The sequence below is a fragment of the Lissotriton vulgaris genome, chromosome 11, assembly GCF_964263255.1.
Source record: "Lissotriton vulgaris chromosome 11, aLisVul1.2, whole genome shotgun sequence".
NCBI lineage: Eukaryota > Metazoa > Chordata > Amphibia > Caudata > Salamandridae > Lissotriton > Lissotriton vulgaris.
The window spans coordinates 596,854,350-596,880,688 of NC_141699.1; the positions used below are offsets into that span (position 1 = coordinate 596,854,350).

At 46.2% G+C, this 26,339-nt stretch overlaps 1 protein-coding gene across 1 annotated transcript in view; it reads left to right on the plus strand.

Moving 5' to 3' along the window:
- PIWIL2 (piwi like RNA-mediated gene silencing 2) overlaps positions 1-26,339 on the plus strand; it is a 2,549,426-nt gene that overhangs the window by 1,210,416 nt on the left and 1,312,671 nt on the right. Inside the window, exon 14 of the mRNA XM_086944806.1 lies at positions 19,655-19,741. Within this exon, the coding sequence (XP_086800932.1) occupies positions 19,655-19,741 (87 nt within the window). The remainder of the gene's footprint in view (positions 1-19,654; positions 19,742-26,339) is intronic.

Sequence of the window (26,339 nt, forward strand, 5' to 3'; positions counted from 1 at the left end):
AAGAATAGCTCCAACGACATTATGCCTAGAAGTGTTGATATTCCAGCTCGCACCCGTCAGTCCTCTACAAGAGCAGGGTTCTCTGTTTCTTCAAGGGTTGGGAGGTTAAAAAGAAGGTTGTTACAGCCAACGAGTCTCCCAGTTATCGACCTCCTACCATAATCCACTCCCTATGTAGTGGTTTTGGGGAGCGTTCCCTCCCTCCCCCAGGGGGCTAGCGTGAATTATTGGCAGCTGATAAACAAATAAACTCATTGGTTTGCACATAACACCACTTTGGGTGACTGTGTGGCTAAAAACATTTTTATGGCCCGCAGGGTGAGTTGTATTGGTAGCTCGCGAAAAATGGGCTTGGGGGACAGTGTTATTGTTAACTTAGATAACCCCCACACTGCGAGCAGGATCCTATCTAGGGACATCTGCCTCACTCCCCTTTCTGGATCTGTCATCAGGATTTTTTCCCTGGGCTATTTTTACAAACTAATCCATCTTAGGGACATGCTTGATAATATCCCATGGGCACCTCCCCGAGTTGGGTGATTAAATAGAAAAGCACCTAGGCAACAGCCAATTTCTATGGCCCACTCATCCTTTGAAACAGATGGGCAGACTGGTGTTGATCCCTCATTGGAGCTAAATAACAGATTTACTGTTGTAACTGGGTTAGAGGAACATGACTGACTAAGCATCTCCACGCCCTCCGAGATTGAGACTGTTGTTCTTACCCAGTCCCCAGTAGAGGTAGTTGCGAGGCCCACAGGTGAGAGACCCAACAATTTTTTACCTTGAAATATTGCAGGGCTGGCAAATGAGCTTCAAGACCCATTGTGGGTGCGATTTGGGAAGCATTTTTTGGTAATTAGCTTTCAATAAACATGGTCAGTTGATTGTGATCTATTCCTGGAAGGATATAAGGTTTTTTTTTTTGACCCAGCCAATCCTTCGGTGAGTGGAAGACCCAAGGGTGGTCTAGTTATATATATGTCTGTGGTTGTTGATTGTCAGATTCAGGTTGTGTCAACCATAAACTCAGGAATTAGATGGGGCCTTATTAACTTCTACAATTCTGTGTCCTGCCCTTATAGTGCTTGTAATATTACCATCTTGAGAGCATTTATAAGACAAGCTTTTGGCCCTATCCTACATAATCTTTTGGTCTCTGCCGATTTTAACATACATCCCTGTGGTAATCCAATACTATCCTGTTTTTCCGAGTTGGGATGCCCCCACATGAGGCAGTTTCACTTTGAACATCATGCCTAGGGGGAACTGTTGAATAACATGATGAACAAACTGGACATGGTGGCCTTGATGTCCTTAACTGCCCCGCAAACTAAATTCTCTGTGCCAACTTTTAAAGGGCATGGTAGGGGGTCGTTTACAGATTGTATTTTAATGTCCTCTTCTTTGCAGTCCCTATTTCATGATTTTAATATTATGGAGAACTAATTTAGTGACCACAACCAACTTTGTGTCCATATGTGAGGCCCATTATCAGCGCGAATTGGCGATGTTCCAACCAGGGGTGTACTGAGACCGACTGATGGCAAGCGAAGACTTCAATGGTCTCTGATTTTCCCAGATACATTTTACAGTGAAGTAAATGCATCCTGTGCCCCGAGTTAGTACTATGCACAGCTGCAGGTTCCTCCACTAATGAGATTATTGGCGCATACGAGTCAATAACGCGTAAAGTTGGTGAAATTTTAAGTGTCCCGGCTAGGAGAACTGCCACTCATTGTCCCAGATGGTTTGACTCTCATTGCTGTAATGCAGGAAAGACTCTGAGGGAAGCCCTGTCAGCCAAACCAAGAATTCAATCCGAGGAATGTGTTTGTCGTAAAGAATATAAGATAGCTCTGGTCAGACGGAAGGGTGCCCTGAAGGAGGAGGCGTGGAGGGAGCTGATTGATTCCAGCACTCTTAGGAATAGCTCCAGGTTCTGGAATGTTGTGAATCGACCCTTTTTTGGTCAGGAAGTGGGGGGGGGGGGCTTAGACTCTCACATCACTGAGGAGGAGTGGGTGCTTCATTTTAAATCTGTTTGCCTGCCCTACGGAGCATATTTACCAAGAAAGTCAGGACACAAATGTCCCTGTAATAATTTTTGAAAGGGGTGAGGTTATGGCTGGTATTGCAGGGCTATCCATAAATAAAACGCTGGGCCCAGATAGGATTTCTCCAGACTTATTTAAGTACAGCCCTCCGTTCTGGGCCCCGATACAGGAGATAGTGTTTAACGCAGCAGCAAAGAATGGCTGTCCTCAGTCTTGGGTCTTTTCCACAATAGTCCTTGTTTTTAAGAAGGGTGACAGGAACAGTACCCACTGTTACAGGCCATTCTCTCTCATTGACTTAGTGGTTAAGGTTGTAGGACGTATTCTTTTGCAGGGATTATCAACTTAGGCGGAGGAGCATGAGATCCTGTCGGATGTCCAATATGGATTCGGGTCGGGACGGTCTACTGTTGCTCAGTGTCTCAATCTTTCAATGATGCTGAGCAAATATACTGTGTATAAAGAACCGGGATTGATTCTGTTAAGGGCACAAAAGGTTGGAATCCATAAACAATTTTCATACAATGATACCTCTGTGACCATCAATTACCATACTTGTTGGGCCTAGGATTCACTTTATTGCCTAGGCCAGTTTTCAAAAGATCAACACAATTCTTTACTTCATTTATCGACTGTGGTAGATAGACATCGACAACATTTTTTTCTTTATGTAGCAATGATCAACGTAACACATGAAATTGTCAATTTATACTTTTTCAAGGTATGCTTTACTTCATATCTTCCAAAATTATTAAAAACTGTTGTACTCATCATGGTACATTACTTTTTTTTGATTTCGTACAACCTGTCCTGTACATTCAATCTATGAAGATTATCCAATTACAAAAAAACCCAGTGCAAAACATAAATCACAACTTTTTGTTTAATAAGAACTCATCAATTCAGTAAATCCCACTTGGTTTTACTATTTTGTCGGGATACAATGAAGTTCAATTATCCTCTACAATCTTTAATTGGGTGGTACTAAAGTGTGTGTGCTCAGAGTGATTTAACACCTTTGCTGCGGCGGCAATTCCGCCGCCGCGCTAGGGGGGAGAGGGGACGGGGGGCCGCGCGGCGCTATCATGCTCGTGACGGAACCGCTCCTTCACGAGCCTCGGGCGCGCTGTGCTTGTGACGGAGCGGTTCCGTCACGGCCCCGCCTGCGGAACCGCTCCGTCACCAGCACAGCGCGACCGAGGCTGGTGACGGAGCGGTTCCGTCACCAGCATGGAAGGGGTTAAAAAAACACTCTTCTGTTGTTTAGAATGCATTTTCCATTTTAGGCTTTTGTATATTAATCCTCTGAGTCACGTGCAAAAAATCTGTGAATAGTGTTGGTGCCGATGCGTTTCGACCTTGTGCAGGGGCCCGGGAGGGTTTCAAGGAAGGTCTTCCTCAGGGCTGGGGCTGTGAGTGTAGGACTTGGTGATCTAATTATATTGGATGAAGATGTCTTGTAGTCCTGTTCGTCACGGCAGGTCGGGAGTTGTCTTATATTATTTTCTTGTAACTTCTCAAATCTGTCGACAGGCACTGGGTATTCGGAACGCTCTTCGGGAAACGTGCAGACCGCACCTCCGGACTCTTTTAGAAATTCTCTTCGGGAACAAGTATGGTAATTGATGGTCACAGAGGTATCATTGTATGAATATTGAGCAAATATACATTTGCACGCCCCAACACTATCTACCTCGCCTTTATGGACTTGTAGTCCACATTTGAATGCGTTACTAGGGTTAAATTGTGGCAGTCCATGAGGGCAATGGGGGTGGATAACAGTATTGTTCATTTCCTAGAGGACCTGCATAAATCAACCAAGGCTAATGTCCGGTTTTCTCAGGATTTGCGGGTCACTAGGGACCTTAAGATTAAGAAGGGAGTACGGTAAGGATTCATTTTGGCTCAATTTTTGTTTAATTTTTACATCAATGATTTGGATACTGTACTAAGAGCAACTGGTATTGATTACCCTTGTGCAGGGCGGCGTGCTATTCCCATCCTGCTATATGCGGACAACGCCGTCCTTATATCCAGGACTGCAATGGGCTTGCAATCTTTTTTAATAGCATTTTCTAGATTCATGACTTGGCAATAAATAATTCAAAATCATATGTAATGAAAGTGGGGCAACAACCCAAAAAGTTTTCAATTTAGTGTTGGCCGTGCGAAAATCTCCCGTACTAACGTATTTTCTTATTTAGGGGTTCCTTTTGATGACCAATTAAAATGGGGTCCTTTAATCTTGAGGAAAAAAGGGACCTGGTCCGGGTAAAATGGGCAATATTTAATTGTACCCCCATAATAGGGAAGAAACCAACAGAAGTTATGTTGAAAGTCTATCAAGCCAAAAGCATGGCTATAGCTACCTATGGTAGTGAAATCTGGGGATATACTGCTGCGGATTCCCTTTAAGGTAGCGGAGATTTACTTTCTAAAGTGCCTATTGTCCATATGCCCCATGGTCCATACTTGGTAGAAAGGCAGTGTAATCCTGCGCCGTTCCCGGCCGTGATTTTCAACATGGTGCTGTAGCTGTGGTGTCAGGGAATTGAGAGCAGCGCTCTAGCTGCCCCAGGAGACGTGACACAGATGCGTCATGAAGGCGGAAGCTGAAAGAGGATAGGGAGAACGCCGGATGAAGAGACAGGGACAGTCAGATCAAGAGAAGATAAGCCAACGCTACAGGGAGGAGAAAGAGGTCCCCGGGAACTGGCAGGAAGCGCCAAGCACCAGAGAGCCAAAGCTCCAAGAAAACTGACCATCCGGTCAAGCCGTCCCCGGAGGAGAGAAGGGCGGCGCGACCATGACCCTGGAGAGCCGTGGCTCAAGGCAACTACCCTTCCTGAATTTCTTTACTTTTGGTAGTTAGAGGTTGGGGCACAGGTTTTGTCACACACACTAGTGTACAGAGCATGCCGCATGGACAAAAGCACCTCTGGGTGACGGTGAAGGGCTAATGTGTTTACAGGAATGAGACACAGACGCCTGATATTTTGTTTTATTTGCTTGCTTTGAGGAACGTATGTCAACCCTCTTCTTCTGACGGGACAAGAGGAAGCAGGAAACGACTGCCCAAAACCAGGAACCCTGGTGAAAAGGAGCCACACTGGTGTACAGTGAGGGAACTAGCACCGCTAAGACTATTTTTTCCCCATTTGAGGTGTAGAGACATCCCTCCCAGAACTGTGCCCCATCATATCGCCTTCTTTTTTAACCATTAAACATATAGTAACATCACTCACGACCTGAGCGTCATATATGACAGAGATATCAAAGTATGACACGCATATTCTCTGTGAAGTCTTTACTGGACCTTCAGGTATGTTTTGGCTCATCACTAGCGTTTTGTTTAAAAAAACAGATCTATATCATGGTTGAACAATTAAAACAATACAAGAAAACATCTTAATTATCATCATGGATCTGTCCTCGCCTCTTCCCAGCTTTTGCCGCTAGATCGTAGGAGCACCACGAGGAACCCACCTTGAGGCAAGTGTGACTACAGGGGTCCCTCAATTCCTCACTTCCCATGGGACATCCCAAATCCTAACCTGGGGTTAGGAAGTCTCAAAGTAAAGTTTGACAAAGGTCAACCTACCAACGTGGATTTATCTTAGTCTGTTAGAGACTGGATAGGAGCCCTATTATTATGTCTTGATGAATGCCATGGACTCTCCTGGCCACGTTGGCAGAAACATGTTGACGACACTGATGGGGATGGGGTACTGAAACGCTTTATCCCCACCTTAACTTTTAATACTAAGCAAACCCCACATAAATAAAATTAAATGTGGAGTTTGCATTAATTTTTAAATCACTCATTCACCTTTTGCACAGGCCCCCATTTAGTTGTAAAAGTGCCTCCCTGTCTCAAGGTGAAGTCCTGCTCTCTGCCAAACGCGGTTTTTAGAGAGCGAGGACTGCAGATGATGAAGCATGACACCTGGTGGTGTGTGAGGACAGTCCTTCAATTTTTTGATATGCCCAACGCCACACAGAAGAAGGCATAGTGCGCCTTTGTCCATTTTAGAATCACACACTTGTACATTTAACACCCTCATGTTCACTTGACCATGAATGCATCCCTAAAGTGGTGCGATGCTCACCTTCCAAAGGTTGGAACAAGCGGTCTCTGGACCCCACAGGAAAAGTCTGTGCTCATAAATGTGTTCAAATGAAGAGCAGTCAGACAGCTGTTAAAAGATTTTCCACAATGCATCCAAAATTAATATGTTCTCATATGAATTGATAGGACCACTCTGCACTACATTATCATATAATGAAAGACAAGATCCTATAGCAAGTCCCAAAAATCTTTGAGCGCTGGGTGACTGAATCGGTTGTGGTGTCAATGGAATGTGAGCCTGGGGCTCCACAATGTTTGGGTCAATACTGAGTACCTCACTGACAATGCCTGACTAGACGGAAACTGTTCTGGGATTGCTCATGTTCCTTTCAGATGGGACCTGGTCTCAAACAGTGTTGGATAGTTAGTACTGGAGCAGGACCAAGTTTGATTTGCATGTGGCTGGTCCATGTGTGAGGTGACATGGCGGGCAAAAAAAGATTGACTGGGATGTAGCCCGAGTAATTTCCATTGGCTGAGTTTGGAACGCTTTTACAAGTCTGCTTGTAAATATGGCCCAACAGATTTTCCTTGGCCTTCAGGTAAGCACAGGTTTGAAACAGCTTATTAGCTTGCCTGGGGAAAACCGACCAGTTGCGACCCACCCATCTTCCTTCACTTACCTCGACATAATGCATATTGGTTAATGATCAGTCTTGCTAGAGGCTGTGAGAAATACATTTCATTTAGATGTGCATTACTGGAAACCTTTCCCTGAAGGATGGGTACACACAGCACATCTACACTATAATTTAAAAAGGCTTCATTAGCATGTTGAAGTCTGGTTTTAATGCAGAGTGTATAATGTGTAGTTGCAGCTATAAACATTGTTGTGACTAATACAAAGACAAAACGTAAATATGATGAAAATTGGCATCTAATTAACATGTCAGGTGACAAAGCCGCCTTTAAAAGAAATATATGATGGAATTTATTCTTTTCTAACCCTAGCAAATGTCGACATTAGCACTAAAATCTTGCCAAAGAGAGGAGTTTCCTAAATGACTTGCAACACACATACCTGCTCATAATTCAGTATTTTTCCAGTTCGCAGCTTACTCAAAGGAGCAGGGCCAATCTTTGTTATGTTACTGTTTTGAAAGCAAGTACCAGTGTTCAACTATCTGATAGAAACAGTTAATTATACATTCCTTACTCTAGAATTACCCCCAGGTGTCAGACTGTATCCGGAAAGTTTTTCGTCAGCATTACCCCTGCACATTGGAAGGTTGCGTCGGTTGACTCTTCTTTTGGCGTCGTGGTCACCGGGATGACCTTGCAGTAGCTACATAGACGAAGCCCTTGCGCGCTGGCTTCAGTTCTTCCTTTTATGCACCAACAAGCGCAGATCCAAAGAGACCGGTAACCCCAGGAATTTTTTGACTGAGATTTTTTCTGGACTTTTGTCGACTTTGTTGTTTTTTGAGTCCTCACGACTCCTGGTACATGTGTGGCTTTAAAGCTTGCGGTTCCTACAACTGACTGATGTCGGTGACGGATCCACACAGTGTGTGCCTCTACTGCCTAGAGAGCGACCACGACCCCAAGTCGTGCTCAGACTGCCAGACCATGGCCCCGAAGTCTTTGCAGGAGCGTTCCCGGAAGCTACTCGAGGCCCGGCAGTCGGCTCCGCGCTGATAGAAGTCCGGGTCGCCGAGGAGGTTGAGGGACTGGTCTCAAAGCCCACCACCATTCGTCCTCTAATTCTTCGCATTCGGGGTCAGGTAAGTCGAAGCACAAAAAGAAATTGAAGAAGCATAGTTCCTCTTCGACTTCTCCCCTTCCGTCGGTGCCCCTCCCGTGTGTGGAGCCCTTAGGGTCGGCTCCGTGTTTCCCCCACTAGGCGGGACTGGGAGCGACCCATGCCCAGCTTAGCCAGTACTACAAAGCGATGCACGGCATCTTTGGGCAGTCTGACTCCGCCGGCGCGCCTTTGGGCCCTGCGGACTCCGCTGGCGGCCCTGGGCCATCAGCGGCTTCAGCCTCGGTACTGCAGGGTCCCCTTGGTTCCAGGCCTGGATCCGGATCGGCGCCTGATGACCTCGATATGCCTACTCCGGCGCTGATTCCACCGGCACCACGTCCGCCACCAGCCTCTGCTGTGTCCCCAGGCGATGTCAACCCAGGCCTCCACCTCGAGGTAGACACAGAGCCAGAGCGGTGTCCACCGACGCCAGATCTGACACTGGTGGGTACTTTTGTGTCCCTGTTCCACCCTGACTCTTTAAGACCAGATAGGTAGCCAGAGAAGGGTGAGGAGGACTGGGAGGGGTTGGAGGACCCTTTAACCAGCCAGTTGGTGTATGAACCAGACTGGAGAGAGGACCTAGAGGAAGCCAGAGGACTGGATACCTCACCATACCATGGCATGTTGTCTCCCACTGTGGCTACGGCGGAGGGAGCATCATACGCAGTGGTGTTGCATAGGGTGGCTGAAGCTCTCCACCTCGAGCTACCTGCAGTGGCAGTCAGGACTAACCTCCTGACAGATGTCCTTCAACTGGCAGCAAGCTCTTCGGAGCCACTGCTGCCGTTTAATGAAGCCCTCACAGCCATCCTTTTGGGTACGTGATACGGGCCCAACACAGGGACTCCTGTGGACAGGATGATTGCCCGATGCCACCGCCCGGCCCTGTGCGACCCCACTTTCTTCTCCCAACACCCCACCCCTTAGAGCTTGGTGGTTCAAACCTCCACTTCTAAAGGCGCCTTCCCTACTGCACCACCGGAAATGGAATCCAAAAAGCTGGACCACCTTGGGAAGAAAATGTTTTCTTCCGCCAGCTTGGGACTGCGGTAGGTAAACACTGCATGTCTGTTGGGCCGTTACACCCACTCTGTACAGTGGCGCAGGTGCTGCCTCAGGGCCCAGAGGAGGCCCGGGCCGTACTCTCCGATGCATTTGTCGAGGGGAGGGACACATAAGAAGTTTAAGATCCGCTGTGGGCTGGATACCACCGACGCACTTGGCAGGACATTTTCCACGTCAGTAGCCCTTCAATACTACGCCTGGTTGCGTTCGAGTGTTTTTTCTGGGGATGTCCAATCCTCTTTATGGACATGCCCCTTGATGGCCGGTGCCTTTTCGGCGACAAGGCAGACAACATGCTAGAGCGCTTTAAGGACTCTTGGACTACAGCCTGGTCCTTAAACCTCTCCACCACCTGCCCTTCGCAGTCTCTCTTTCGTGGCTACGGAAGGGTCGCCCCGCTATGTCCCGCCCAGAGCCACAGGACGGTCACAAGCTGTTCAGCCCCAGCGCGGTCGGGGACGCGGGAACCACTGGCGTGGTTCTAGGGGGCATCGGGCTGCCATTCCCCTCAGCAGCAGCCTGCAAACCCTCCTAGTTCGGCCTTTCAGGGCCACCAAATGCCAGTGGGCGGCAGGATCAGCCATCACCTCCCCCACTGGTGCACCATCACGTCGGACAGGTGGCATCTGTAAATAGTCCGAAGGGGCTACTCCCTCCCCTTTGAGACTACCCCTCCCTCCATGCCACCTCAGTACCATCGCATGTCGGAGGATCACTTGGCCCTTCTCCAACAGGAAGTTTCAGCACTCTTGGACAAGTGTGCCATTGTGCGTGTTCCTGCCCCAGAAGTAGGTTGTGGTTCCTATTCCTACTACTTTCTGGCAGCCAAGAAGGACAAAGGCCTGTGTCCTATCTTGGATCTCAGGAACATCAACCCGATCCTCCGGAAGGAGAAGTTCAAGATGTTGACGCTCGCTCAGGTCTTGTCTGCCCTCGAACCTGGAGGCTGGATGGTACTGTTGGAAGGACTCTTACTTTCATATCCCCCTCCTGCCGTCCCACCGGTGTTACCTGCGGTTCACAGCCACAAGCAAATTTTTTACCGTGCACCCCTTTGGCGCCCCTTGGGTGTTCGCGAAAGGGAAGGCGGTGGTCGCAGCTCAGGTGCGCACATCAGGGGTTCCAGTCTTCCCCTATCTCGACGACTGGCTGTTGAAGGCACGCTCGCCCCAGGCTGTTGTCTACCACCTCCAGACTACGGCCGACCTCCAGCATTCGCTGGGGTTCTCCATCAACGTGCCGAAGTCACACCTGACCCCCTTTCAGAAGCTCCTCTTCATCGGAGCGGTCCTGGACACAACTCAATTTCGGGTTTATCTTCCCGAACAGCGAGTCCGGAATATTTGGGCTAGGATTCTTATCTTTCAGCCCCTATCCCAGGTTTCGGTAAGGAGGACTCTGAGGCTGCTGGGTCTGATGACCTCCTGCATCCTACTGGTGGATCATGCCAGATGGCATATGCGGGCTCTGTAGTGGGACCTGAAGTTCCAGTGGGCACAACACCAAGGCAACCTGCCCGATCACGTCCAGATCTCGGAGGTCACTGCAAGACCGTTGCAGTGGTGGCTCACGAGACGCAATTGGGTCAATGGCAGAACCCTCTCCCTTCCCCAACCGGAATACACAGTGGTGATGGACGCGTCCCTTCTGGGTTGGTGCAGCCACATGGGGGAGGCGGAGATCAGAGGCCTCTGGTCTTCGGCGGAGTACGAGCTTCACATCAACCTGCTGGAACTTCGGGCAATCCGGCTTGCACTGAAGGCATTCCTTCCTTCGGTCATGGGGAGGTTAGTACAGGTGTTCACCGACAACAGCACCGCCATGTTGTACTGCAGCAAACAGGGCGGAGAGGGGTTGTGGACCCTTTGCCAAGAGGCTCTGCGCCTCTGGGCTTGGCTGGAACATCAGAGCATGTCCCTGGTGGTACAACACCTGGCAGGTTCCTTGAAAGCCAGGACGGACAAACTCAGTCGCCAGTGCATGATGGATCACGAATGGCGTCTGAACTCGGACATGGCGCAAGGTCTCTTTCGTCAATGGAGAGAGCCTTGGTTAGATCTATTCGCAACAGGAGAGAGCACGTAATGTCATCAGTTCTGCGTGTTGTAATTCCATGACGGCTCTGGCTCGGCTACGCTTTTCTTTACGAGTGGAGCTGCGGTCTATTGTACGACTTTCCGCCTATACCACTTCTGCCCAGAGTGCTGAAGAAGATCAGGCGCAACTAGGCTCAATTCATCCTTGTGGCTCCGGACTGGGCTCGAAGAGTATGGTATCCTGAGCTACTCAGTATGAGCATCGATCCCCCGATCGGTCTTCCTCTTTGGGAGGATCTTCTTTTGCAGCAGCAGGGGATGCTTCTCCACCCTAACCTGTCCAGTCTCCACCTCCTTGTGTGGAGATTGAGCTGCAGCAGTTGATGTCTTTCAACTTGCCTCCTGAAGTCTGTAATGTTATCTTGGCAGCCAGGCGTCCCTCCACTGAGATGGTATCCGCCTGCCGGTGGGAGAAGTTTGTGGCATGGTGCACAGCAACGGCTGTGGATCCCCTTTCCACCCCTCTTTCTGAGTTCTTCTTTTTCTACTCTCTTTGGCCCAGCATGGCTCTGCTCTGGGCACTATCAAAGGCTATCTCTCAGCTATTTCCGCCTTTCTAAGGCTTCTAGATCAGCCTTCCCTTTTCAAGTCCCCTGATGTAAATAAGTTCTTGAAAGGCATCATGCACATGTTTCCTCCGGTACCTCAGTGAGACTTGAACCTTGTTCTTACCTTTCTGATGTGTCCTCCCTTTGAGCCTCTTCATAATTGTCCACTTTGTCTCCTCACTCTAAAGACTGCTTTCCTGGTTGCCATCACCCCTGCCAGAAGGGTGAGTGAGCTCCAGGCCCTCTCTTCTAAACCTCCTTTTGTCTCGGTCGATCCGGACAAAGTTGTACTAAGGACTCGTCCTTCTTTTCTGCTAAAGGTTGTCACTGCCTTTCACATCGGGAAGACCATCACTTTGCCCACCTTCTTTCCGCCTTCCCAACCCTCAAAAGAGGAAGAGAGGCTCCTCTGTCTGGACCCAAAACGTCCGATCTTTTTCTATCTGGACCGCACACAACAGTTCCGGGTAGATGACCAGCTCTTTGTTGGCTACATGGGCGCCAAAAAAAATTGTGCTGTGCACAAGCAGACCATCTCTTGGTGGGTCATTTTGTGCATAAAGTCTTGTTACTCCTTGGCTAAAAAGGAGCCTCCGGTGGGGCTGCGTGCCCATTCTACAAGGGCGACGGCAGCCACTACTGCCTTGGGACGTGGCGTTCCCTTGCTTGACATCTGTCAGGCAGCTACGCACGTTTACCGAACACTAATGCTTGGACAATCAAGTCCGGAGAGACGGCTTCTTTTGCCATTCTGTTCTCCAGGACTTCCTTGGTTCGCAGACCCACCACCAGGGTTGGTATTACTGGGGTATCTATTCTAAGGTAAGGAATCTTTCACTACATGTTTCTTTCAGATGCACAAGTTACTTACCTTCGGTAACGATATATCTGTAAGAAACAGTAGGGATAGATTCCTTACTTCCCCACCAATCCTTCCCCTTCTGCTAACTGATTTCTAGGGTTAAGGTCATTCCCTTTCAGGGCCCTAGTTTCATGGCACCAGTGGTCAGTTTCTTGCATGGCTCTGCGTTCCTTGTGCGGAAAGTCGTGTACTGAACTGATGTCAGCGCGTGTGGGTGCAACTAAGTAGCTCCAACGCCGTCATTCCGACGCCAATAATGCCAGCAACACACGCAGAGCCGCACAACGCCGCCTACCGATGCGCAGGGGTACTGATGACGAAAAAAACTTTCCAGATCCAGTCTGACTCCTGGGGGTAAATATAAGGTAAGGAATCTATCACTAATGTTTCTTACAGATATATCGTTACCGAACGTAAGTAACGTGTGCTTTCGGTCCAGAGGACCCTATACCCCCGGGCCAGGCACTTTTACGAATGGGGATGGAGGGGGCGCGTGGCCCCCCAGGCCGAATTTGACCCCTGGGACCCAGTCTCATGTTTAAAAATCGTTCTTTTTTTTAATAAAAAAAACGTGGGGCCGCGTGGCCAATTTTGGCCCCAGTGACCTTATCCCTCAGGACCTGCCTTATTTAATTTTTTTTAAAATTTAACTCGGGAGAGAAGCCGCGTGGCCCCCCTCCAGGGCCGATTGTGGTACCAGGGACCCCATCCCTCAGGGCCTGGGTGCCCTGAGGGATGTGAAAATGTGGTGTGATTAAGTTTAGCAGTTCGGGCTGTGGTAGTGTTCAGAAAATGAAAAATCCCCATAGACATAACATGGGGAAAAAGGGTTTCAGGACCCGCTGTTTTTTCTCAGCCCCCGCTTGGCGGATCACCCTAAAACCTTTCAACACAGCAGCTGAACCAAAAAGGAGATGCTTTCTGAAAATTTCGTCAAACCGCTCCAAAGTTATAGAAACTTTGGTCCTAACTATAGCTACCTACTGGCAACCAGTATATATCCTTCAGGGGTAGATATTTAGGCTCAGCCCAGGATATCACCCACCTCTGGTCCCTCCCAGGGGGTGATCAGTTATATCACAGACTTTTCCCAGTTGATATAAATGCCTGTGTGGTTCCAAATATGGTGAGCACTTCCAGCATCCTGGGGAGCTAACTGTCCGGGTGCATCAGATATATCAGGATGTTGTCTGCATATAAGCATATTATGTCCCTCCATGTGGGGGTCCAGTTCATCTTCCTTGTCAGTGCATCTCTCTTCACCCACTCCTCCAGCTGCTCGAGAGCAACCACATAGAGAGCAGGAGAGTGGGAATGACTGTCTAGTGCCACGTCCCAGGGGTAAGCCAACTGAACAATTGCCATTAACCTTAACACAGGCTATTGGGTCCATGTACAGTAACCGTACCCAAATTAAATCTCCAGACCGAGTCCCACTTTTCTCAGAATGGCCTGTAGATATAGCTATTCCAGGTGGAATCTTTTTGGCATCAAGGGCAAGCAGGATTGGGGGTTCCTGGATCGCCTGACAACGCTCCAGACATCCAGTCTGTCATATCAAGTTATGTTGTGTAGCCCACAGGGGCATGAACCCAAACTGGTCCAGGTTTCCCAATTTGTGAATAGCTGTGCTAAGGCGATTTGCCAGTATTGTGGCCAATACCTTAACCTTTCTATTAAGGGCGGAGATTGGCCTGTAGGACGCATACACATTCCTTGGTTTAGCACTTTTGTGGACGACCACCATCGGTGAGGTCCTAAGATCATCCGGGAGACACCCCGCCCGATTGGCCTCTTCAAACATTGCCAGGATAAGCTTTGTTATTTTCCTCTTCAGACCTTTAAAAAACTCGGTAGGGAACCCATTCAGTCCCTGGGTCGTCCTGCTCCTCATTTGTACTATTGCGTTTCCAAACTCCCTTTCCTCTATCTCCTCGTGGGCATGGGATAAGGACATCCTTAATGAACCTCTGCATTTTCTTTGAGTCTATGCTCAGCTTGGAGCTGTAGAAGTCACTAAGGTGCTTCCGAAATTCCTCTACTTTCTCCTCCGCTGTATGTACCACCTCCCCCGTATGTACCACATCCTCCATGTCCCGGCGAATGTTGAACACCCATCTTTGGCCCTCTTCCCTACAAGCCAACCATGCCAACATCTTCCCCGTCTTGCTCTTCAATTCATAAATTCAATGTTGCGGAGCCCAGTAATGTTTTCGCGCCTCTCCCTCTACCAGTAGCTGATATAACTCTGTTTTCCCACCAGTGAAGCTTCAGGGGCCTTTATATATTTTTCTCAGCTTTATTAAAAGAAAAATGATCCTCATTGTAGGAAGGTGGATACCTGACTATGGTTACCCCCAAGTTTTTGCCTAGTGTTCAGCTGGTATTCGACTTAGTTGGCCTGGGATCCTGCTATTCAGGACCCCAGGCTAACTGCTCTCTCTGTAAAATGGACTCCATGTACTGTAGGTACATACCAAATTGGATATTGGGTCACCCTTGTGAGTCCCTGTATAAGTGTATCATAGGTACCCATGCTATAGGTGCACCCAAGGCCTACCAGGGGCTGCAGCATATATTATGCCACCCCTGGCTGGCCACCTAAATTGACATAACTGCCTGATCACTCAGCTGGGGCAAGGTCGTGTAATCACCCCTTGCTTAGGTATAGGATCCCTATACCTACCTTATATATAGACACATAGTAACCTATAAGTCACTCCTATGGCAGGCCTTAACAATCCTGGAGGGAGAGTGCTTGGTTATGTGTAAGATAGTGCTCTAGCATGAGCTGAGCCTGTCTGCAGCTTTCGGAACCATGTCCTTCTAGCTGTTCTATGATATTGCCATACCATATACTTTTAAGTGCATTATAATCCTCGCGGTTAATGCTAACTTTAGTTTGGCTTTATCCAAAAATGTCGTGTAAGGTGTCATACGCTTTGGAACACTACGCCCTCGCCAATTCTGGCGACGGGGGTAGCATTCCACCCTTCTAGAGGGAGAAGACATGTTGAAACTACTGTACCCGGTTAAAGTTAACAAGAGCCCCAGCATCACAAAATCGATGCTGCTACCACAGACACAAGTCTGACCTCCTGCTGCTGGGAGTCCTTCCAGTCACGGAAGTTTGGACAATAGGTTTCCTGCCTGGGGAGGTGCGAGCACCACTCTAGACAGGACTTTGTGTATTGGGACAGGGAGGGCTGAATAGAATGCAGGGATGTGGAATTCCTATAGCCCGACGCCCGGGACATATTGTTTGGGGTCACGGGCAACAAGTTGTCATGTGTATTTTGTCCTTGAGACAAGTAGGCCCAACCCCTACAGCACAAACCCTTTGGCTGCCAGTTTACAGTACCACATTATGGATCAGGGAAAGGCATTGCCTGCAGTTAAGGTAATATTTGTGTCCATGTGTTAATGCTGTTATCTATGGTTCATTAATGCAACACTTTTATTATTAGGGTGAGCTTTCTAAGTAAATGTTGTCAGCTCAGACTTCCTTACTGACAGTGGTTCCAGTATAAAAATGTGTACCCACGTTTTCAATGTTTAGCAATATGAGGCTATGTATAATGCTCCCAAATATTTGCATAAGCTCGAAAGCAAGTTTGATGATTCTTTGCTTTCAAAATAAAATGTTCACAAAAAAATGCAAAACATTTCGCTAAACTAGTCAAATTCTAGGTAACACTTCTTTGCAGCATCATTTAGTAAAATAAGTTAATGTATGTTAGTATTTCCCCAAAATATTCATAATGGAAAATCAGTATAAACAGTTTTAATAAAATTATGGGAAACATAAAAATAAACAAGCATTGGTAAAGCAAGTAGATCTGAAATTGTTAGTCAGCCTTTTCGTTTTGTTAATGCGTGACTTGTTTTGGCATGGTTTTTGTAAAACCTTATTGGTGTGGGAGCTGCCGGGCCCTCACAATTATAACCAACATTGGCAAAAGCAAAAAGAAATTGGTCTCAATAAAGCACACATTGCCTCATTAGTTCTAGGGACTGAACAAAACAGCTGTGTGTTGATATGCTTCTTGTGAAAGAACAGGATGCTGTCACTCACAGTGAAGCTAGCTGATAGAGAGAGAGAGAGACCGAGAGAGAACCTTTTGAATTTATTTAAACACAAATGGTTATGGTTTACGCCAGACTTACTTAGGGGCCCAATTATTAAATAGTCTCAAAAGTGCATCCATGTCCTTGCATTAAGTGCAGTTATAGGGCTTTCATGAGTTCCTCAATACTTTACAGAAGGAGGCCAATAAAAATAATCCTTGAAAACATTTGTGCACTGCATTTTAGCATGAGCAAATCTACACCTGCAGATTTGCTCATACAAAAATTTGAGGGTTTGCAAGTTCGCTTTTCTCCAACCACTTTTTTCCTAACCCTGGAAGAAGTTTTATGTCTTTCATTGCCAGGAGTGCTTTCCCAAACTTTAGGGAACTGTTGGTGAAAACCCTTAAAACATGCAAGACAGTAGGTTTGCACAGACTCAAAAGGGCATTTGAGCCCTGGAAATGTTGCTTACTATTACCTTCAGCCCCCAGTATGTAGATCTGCAGAAACATGGTAACCTAATATAAAGGCTAGTATTCAAACCCTACTATAGTATGAGCCCTGGCAAATTCAGAGAGGCAATTTCAGAGATCTTATATAATGAGATTGCTTTCATAATTTGTCGCCGTATTACATTGCACAAAAGGGACAAGTGGATTTTGTTACAGGACAAGTAGATTTATGAAGCAACCTGCCCCATGGACAAGTAGATATTGTATTGAATTCCATACCCCTGAGAATGAGACACTGCCTGGGGAACACTAGGTGCTCCATGCATACCCCAGTTCAAACCGGTTGCTGGGGCACTCCAGCCCCAGCTCTGACTCGAAACAGGACGAAGGAGAGGGGGTGTAACCACCCCCCTTCCTGGTCCCACCCAAAGGAGGGACCTAGTCAGTAATCAAGCCCCTTTTAGTTGTATAAAGGAAGGAGCTGAGTCCTGAGATTTTAGATTAGATCCTGACCGAAACCCGAAACGAAACTCTGGACCTTCGACATTCCGCTGAAGCAGAAGACTGAAGAATCTCCCTTGTGGCCAAGGGGTGACCACCCTGGGCAACCAGGCACCATCCAGCAAATCAACGGCTTGCTTTGTCGACGTTCCCGCCGGAACCCGAGCACAGAGCCTGACAAGACCCAGACTTCCAGACCTCTCTGACCCTCTCTTCACGTCTGCAGCATAGCTGAGATCCGTGGAGGCAACGAGACACGTGGGACCGGACATCTTGAAAAGCCTGCAACTTGCTACCCATGCAGCTCCTGAGGCATCCTCGAAGCTGTACACTGGGGACTGAGAAACCCCGAACCCGAGCTCCACCTGCACCAAAGATCAGCCCTCCACACTCCACGAGTTCTGAGTGGGGCCCTTCTGCTTGTGTTCTGCTCGACGCGTTGTTCGGTTTCTGGCCCGTTGGCTAGTAGCCTCTGTAAAGACAACCCTTTTGAATCACCTTGCTGGTCTGGTTGCTCCAGACTGGCCCATGCCTTCCTGCAAAGGTGAGGTACCTCAGACCTTGCTGGTCTGCACCAGAAGCCTTCTTTGAATCCTGCCTGGGTTGCCTTTGCCAAGGCTTTTTAGCTCCAATCCGGCAGTCGACCCCTCCATCTACGAGAACCTTAGTAGGACAGCTACTCTCCAGCGCCTGGTCGTCGTCGACGCCTCCGGGTCCGCGTGGCTGCAAAGACAAGCTTCAAGACAGCACCTGATTGCTCCTCTACATCGTCTGGTTCCTTCCTGGTTCCACTCGGTCACTGGCTAGTGACCCAGACTCTGTCCCCTCTGCTTTCAGGTCCTCTTCATCTTCGATCCGCCCTTGGATCCACCCGGACATCTTCCTACTGGTTGCCTGCAGCATCTTTCTGCAAGGCTCCATAGGATTCAATGACGAAACCCGACACATCTTCACACCTATGCACCCGCCGTCCGTGGGTGAGTTAACGCGAGTACTTCGATGCTCCCAAGGGTATTTATTATCCAAGTGTCTAGGTTTTCAGTTGTTTCCTCCTAGCTAAACCGGAAGTGTCCTAAATCCTTCTTTTTCTAACTCTTAAGTTCCCCCTGACTTTGCATTGACTCACGCGTATGTGTAAAGACACTGCACGCGCCGCCTGTGGGCCTCCTCCTTCTAAACTAAGGTTCAGATAGTGTAGCCCCAGCGATTCCCTAGGCCTTTCCTTTTCTCGTGACGTGGTACTTATACCACTTTCTTAATATATGGTTTGCTTCGTCCCTAGGGCCTAACCGTAAATTGTGCAACTTAACGTATTCTGACTAAATAACTTATGTGCTTTTGCCTCTGACCTCATTAAGAGTTCAGAGGAGTGTGTTAGTAAATAAATACATATATATTTTATATATATCCTGTGTGGTGTCCTTTCATTTGATATTCAAGGGGTTACATATGGTAAAACAGCTGGCTTTACACGCCCTCAAGAGTCTTTTAGCCTAAGACTGTTCTGTCCAGGCAACCTCTAGGATAGCTGGTCTATAAGGTTGACTTTACAACCATCACCATAAGGGTTGTTTGGACTGGTGCAAGGTGATCACTAGAATAGTGAGCACCATATACCAGGCCAACTTCTCACACTCATGATTTGTATGTAATGTATGAATAGATAGGTGTATATTTCCTTGTGCGTGTGTCTAAGATGACTGCATGTCTCTTAAGATTATTAAGTAAGAATCTCTGACGTAGGAAATAAGGTTTTAATATTAGTTAGAGAAAGACTCCAACTGAGAATACGTCAGTAAAATAAACAGAATCATGCATACTGAAATATGCATAAATAATAATGAAAACATGAGTGTTTAAGGCGGCTCAAAAGAAGAAATAATGCAAGCCACATGACAAACCCGACTGTTTTGCTGAACTCTTGATAGGTTTAGCTCTTAAAGGCGCCCACAAATTGTTTACATCTCAGTCTAAATGAGGCTTCCTGTGTTGGTTTGTTTTTGCCTGGAATAAAGTGCTCTGTTTGGCATCATCATAATGATTTTGCTCTGTTTCACTACAAGCACATCTGTCGACTTGAAAATGTATTTGGGGCACCGATTCTACTTTCTTGCGTTTGTCCATAGGTCTTAGGTGAGATCCTTCTCCTACCTGAGCTTTCTTACATGACTGGTATCCCAGAGAAGATGAGGAAGGACTTCAGAGCCATGAAGGTACACATATTAATAACAATTCAAATTAAAGTTATTGAATCACGCTGGAGATCTGCATGTTGCAATAAATAGATTTTTGATGATTGTATACTAAACTTGTGTACAACCGACCAGTTGGAAAATTAAAATGTAATAAATAAAGTGGTTAAAAAAAATAAAAAAATGTTCTTGATTCACGGCATGGCTGGGTATACTCCTCTCCAATTATGTAACTGGGGAACAAAAGCTTAAAATGGAATAAATATGAAATTGATAGTTACCGTGTATCTGTTTAATCTCAAGTCTGTGACTGTTTTGCCAAAAAGTAATTGGTAGACCATTTCACTTTAGCCATCAGTCTTTCCTAAAAGGCACAGTTTACATTAGTGCTTAAAATAGTATCAGAATGCATAGCAAGTTAAACCATTTTAAAACCGAAAGTACAAATAATTCATTCATCAGAACTTATAGTGATGCAAGTGTGAAATATGCTTGTTGTTAAGGTGGGTCATGTACATACTAGGGAAACACTTTACTGTTGGTTTAGGTTGAGAACGGCATTCATATCCTAAGCCATCACATTTAGGGGCAATATGGGACTGTGCAAGCCTTATTGTGTGTGAGGATTGTTATTTTATGTATTTATTCATAAAGTTTTATATAGCGCGAACAAGATCCCGAAGGATTTCGGAACGCTTTACAAAGGAAGGACATAAATCCGACATAGCCAACAGGAAAAGATTACAAAACAGGAATACTCGCAGAAGTCCCAGACAAATAATCGCAAAAATTCCCACACAAATGAATCAAGGAGAGTTAGGTCTGCCTGAATAAATCCTACAAGAGTAGTCACTTGCTAACCCAAAAGGGCTGATCCGAAATTGATATTGTGCTTCATCTTGAGCTAATCTTGGTTTGAAATAAGTGAATACTATGCTGTGTGTAGCTAACAGTCCAGATAACTCGGTCTGCGTCATCTGAAATGGACTTCCATCTTGATGATGTTTACTGGAATTTGTGTCCAAAGTAGCACAGAAGGTGGAATGCTGTGCAGTATTACTTGACAGAAAGACAGTTACTGCACGTTACTCTCCATTAGCAGGTAGGCAACGTTAAATCAGGTGCAAAAGATGATTTTATATCGCCTTTGCTCTGTTCAAATAGTATGTAAATAGTGACAACATCCAGTGTTGAAGAAGAAAACGTTTTCCGTGAATTTTGCTCTACAGTGACATTCTAAGCCTTGCTGGTGAGTTGTTTTAGTTGGTGCTGCATGTTCATATGAGACATGCTTAATGTCGGAAGAAGAGAGATCGATTGATGTAGAGTTGTGAAATATGTGTGAAAGTGAGTTCAACTGACAGTGGAAAAGAGCTCCTTCATGGTATGTTGCCTCACCCCTCTTTCTGCAAAGAGCAAAGAGCAGGTCGTCCACATCTTCCACACTACTACTGTAGTGAGGAGGATATGGAGATCTCTTCCTCTCACTGTTGCTTGGAGAACCCTCTGAAAGCTCCTCAGCTCCCCTCTCAGTTTATTTTTCCGTCTCTTGACCTAAAATGATCTCTAGTGACCAATTGGCTTTCAGCCCTTAACCCCTTCCATGCTGATGACGGTGCTCGTGTGCTGATAACGGCTGGGGTTCGTCACGTCCTGCCCCTGTTCGTGCTGTTTACAGCACACCAGGGGAATCGTGGCCGCATGGAAAGGGTTAACAGTGATAGAGCAGGAGGTAACGCCACATATCTGCTCCCCCATGGAAGCTAAAATGCAGATTGTGGCCCCCTCTTTAAGGATTTTTGCTCTGGAGTTCTGTGAGGACCACAGCCCCAAGCAGCCATCTTTTCAGAAGGTAACCAACTGCCTCCTGAACGGAATTCTGCTCAGGTATCACAGCTTGGCTCCAACCCCCGAGCAGGGTTGCTTTTGGGTGTGACATTGTTAGAAAGTCAGAACAAATGGGCTATATTATACACCCATCCCACCAATTTTTTTTGTGATGCACACAAATGAAAACTGTAGAGAGAGCTGGGCTTCCTGGCAACAGGTGTGATTTTCTAATACCACTCAACATTATTTGTATTTCAGTGGCAACATTTTAAACATGCCCTGCCAACGGCAGATCTATGCATAAACAAAATCTTCCATTTCCTTTGAGGCTTGATGCAGTATTTTGGGCCATTGTTGGTAGTGTCACATAGAAACCCAACAAACTATTTGCAATTTTGAAAATTAGAATCAGGGTGGTGTGGCTTATGTCGATCCTAGCACGTTTAGAGGGGAGTGGGTCTTTTTGACCATTAGAAAATAATTATTTTCTTGGCTACGTCAGTGACCTTGCAAAGGAAACATTTCCTGGTGCTAGGTTGTAGCGCATAGAAAAGTACACAAGATCAAACCCCAGTCTTCCCAAACAACAGAAACTGGGTATATTGTAACATGGAACGCGTGATTCTGGGATTCTGAATCAAGATTACCCATGACGTTGAAATACATGCCGATCTTACTCATCAACAAAAATCACAATTTAAATTCTTCCAGATAGATGCTAGACAATAATCAAATGATGACACAGCGCTCATAAGTGCGATAATGAGACAATTAAAATATGATACATGTATACATCCTAGGTGTCCACACTTGCAAATAATCAGTCCAGTATAAATACTGAAACAGAAATGAAAGCTAATTCAATATTTGATAATACCCCACACCAGTTTCGACCCACAAGCTAATTTCAATGGGTTTCTTCAGGACAAAACACCCAGGAGCGGGCGCATGACGCTCCTGTTATCTTGGCTAATTGGTTTAGTGCTTATGGCAAGGCAGCCCCGTGAGCAGGTAAAGCAGTTGAACTCGATTGAAACTTCTAGGAGGACAGGCTAAATGCAGTCATGGGGTGCTTTAATAGATGGAGGTTTGTCCTGAGGAGACATATTGAAATTAGCTTGTGGGTCAGAACGTCGAAACTGGAGTGGGGATTATCAAATATTAAGTTACTTTTTATTTCTGTATCAGTATTTATACTAGACTGATTATTTGCAAGCGTTGACACCCACAATGTATAAATGTATCATATTTTGATTGTCTCAATATTGCACTTATGAGCCCAGTACCATATGCACATTGATTTATTGTCTAGCACCTTTCTGAAAGAAGAATACATTGTGATTTTTGTTGATGATAAAGATTGGCATGTATTTCAACCTCATGTGTGATCTTGATTGAAACCCATAGAACCATGTGTTCTATGTTACAAGATTTTCACTTTCCATCCCAAATTCCACAGAGAAGGTATTAGAAAGTCCATTTCATGTTTCCTTTCAGTAATTACAAGTGGAAGTATGGGCTCAGGTAAAAAATAGCTTTCTTGAGCTGCATCTTTAGAGATATCTGGAGGCAGCATGTTTTCATGGGTAATATCATGCTGATGAATGTAAGGGTAGTAATGTATGGCTCTAGTCAGAGACACCTTTTTGGACTCACTGCAGACCGTAGATTACTGTCTGTCAGACTAACCTATCTCAGAATCCACTAATCGGGTGAGCTGCACACCCTTGGAAGCCTCTGAGCCATTACAATGCTATGCACATTTGAAACTGTGTATATCCCTGCCAACCTCAAAAGTTATACTGGATAAACCTGGACTTGCATGGTGCCTTGGAAAACACCAAAAATTCCCCCCACTCCCCCTGATGTGAGTTATACAAACAGAAGTAAAGAAACATTGATTAGGAAGTGACTGTGATTCGGATACACAGTTAATTCAGAGTAATGGAGATACAGGCTACATAAAGTTCCCTTGGGGTCACCATATCCAAAGTCTCAAAACTTTGTTTCAAAGATCAAAGCCACCATTCTGCCTTTAGCTTTGGATCCTGGAAAGCCACTGAGTTAACAATATGAGCTCTTGTTATCCACACCAACCTACACAATGTTTCTGATGCTTGTTGCCAAGATTGTTTTAATCAATGCTATGTGCCCCTAGAAAGTGATAGAACAAAGGGTGGATTGCTAAAGCAAATGACTTAAGCGCACTGAAGTAATACTTTGTTATGGCCACTGCACCAGCACATTGGTTAGCGGCTAAAAACAAACACAATTACTGCTACATGTTATGTCATCGGAGTGTTGATCCAGCGGCTGTACTGAAGATGTGCTGAGGAATAGTCAAAACCTAGCAGGCCAAGGGAAGAGAAGAGTGAATCAGACAACGTGCTCAGGAAAGAGGTGATAACAACCTCATTGGTACATTAGTGTAGTATTTTGATTCAAACAAGGGGGACTGGCCAGAGGGAGAAAAAAAAAACTGGCAGTAAATAAGCAGGGAAGAGAAAAAGGGTAGCTCAGTTTTAAGACTGAAGGAAAACGGAAGAAAGAAATTTATGGTACACAACAGACGATGGAAGGCAGAGATTCCCTGGTTTAGGAGGACAGTGAAGGGGAAATTTAAAAAAAGATGATCTAGAAGTCCGTAAAAGACAGAGAAATAAATGAAAGTGCAAAGTAAAAGGATAAGATGAAGAGCCACAATCCCCACTTATTTATGTCATAAGCATCAGTAAGATAGGGTGTGTGCTTCTGGAAGGATTATCTTTTAGACATGGTGATATCATAAATCTTAATGTCCTCACACATTATTGTTAATGTCATGAGTAGTCAGAGAATTTGCATATGGTATTCTCCTCCTTGTCTTGTGGTAAAATCCTATATTCCTCAGGCTGCAAGTATGAGTTGCAAGGGAGGTTCACTAATTGAAGGGGATAGGGGGATAGGGGTTACAAATGATAAAACACAAGAGAAGCTGCTGGATTCCTAGATAAACTGTGTAGTCAGGCGTAGAAGATACAGAATGTTCTCCGAGCAGTCTCAACTAACTGGTCAATATGAAGTGATGTTACCAACTGAATAACATAACTCCCTGACATACATCAAAATACCTAAGCATGAGCTCATTACTTAATATGTGGTGACATGATAAATCCAAGCTATGAGGTAGATAAAGATGCCAGGCAAGGGGTAACCAAAAAGCTCAAGCAGGCAGTCACAGGAAGATCCATATATCAGGTAAGAAGATGGTTGGTACTCAGGACAGTATCAGCAGGAACTAAACAGTAGGAGGTAGGCAGGATCTGAATAAGGGAATAATCACAGGAAAACAAAAGTCCCCAAAGGAAGTATATCTAGAGGACTAATAAACAGAGGCAAGACAGTTCAAAATTTGAGGCTGTTGGATGTGCTAAAGAGTCGAAAAACTCTGTAACACAAGTCTTTTCAGGCACATGTAACTCATTTGAGCCTGACCAAATCTTCCTGTACCCCCTGTGACCCAGAAGCCCTGCTTCTTAATACAGATGGCATCCCAAATGCAGGACATCAATCCGATGCACCAGCTGCCTTGCGCCTGGCTGCCCTAAATGCTGGTGCGCAAAACTGCCTTGCACAAGTCACTATCCATCAGCCCTCCAATTCACTTCACTAGGTTGAGTATTGATGCAATTTAACTTTCCTGGCATGTTTCGATTTTTTAAATCTCTCAAGCAAGACTCATCCTTGATCTTCCCTGTTAAACCCACATCACACCTCACCTCAGGAAACCCCACTGGCTCCCTGTACAGTAGAGAGATGCCAATTCAAACTGCTGCCCCATGCACACTAGGCTCTACACAACTAAGGACCCACCTACATTAACCACCACCTGAACTTCCACCAGCCAGTGAGAAGACTTTGCTCCGCCTCCCTGTCTCTGGCCTACCCTCCCAGCATCTACCATAGAAGTAGAGGATGATCCTTCTCCCACATCGCAGCAAAGACCTGGAACAGCCTCCTCATGCAACTCCAGACCATCACCTCACTTCTGGAATTCCAAGGCGCCCTCCAGACCCGGCCAGTCGAATGAGATGCCACGACCCGTAAGCGCCTTGATGCCCTACCAGATGATTTGCCGCGCTTTACAAATCCATGATTGATTGATTGTGGAAAATAGGAATTGCCAGCATGCTTGGGTGGCACAGACATAGGACATTGTAGCAAAAATGGGTGTACTCTCAATACCTTCAAGACTAAAAAAGGATGGGTCCCAAAGGCCCCATACGTTCTCAGGCCCCTCAACAAGTACATTATCTTCCAACATTTCCACATGGTCACTGCATAGAATGTCATTCCTCTGCTGCAGCAAGATGACTTCATGTCCGCACTCAATCTGAAAGATACCTACTGCTATATATCCAGATCATCGCCAGTACCTACGTTTCATGGTAAGTGGTCAGCGTGGTTAGGTCAAAGTGTTGCCATTCAAGGTCACACCTGCCCTCAGGTTAATTACCAATTGCCCAGCTTTGGTAGCCACTCATCTCCGGATAGGGCAGCACTTATGTCTTCTTTCGCCTACCTTGTTGATTGACTGATCAAGAGTCCAAGGAATACAAAGGGAAAAGCGCCAAAAATTCCAGAAAGAGAGGCATACCTGCAGATTCCAAAATTAGAATAACTCCCTCATTGAGATCCTATTTTAAAGGTCTCCCTCAAGTGTTAGACGTAGTAAAACAGGGAGAAGCCCTTAGGGAGTTTTCCTAGTCAGCAGGGTCAGTAAAGCCGCCTCCTCTTTTTGGCATGGATT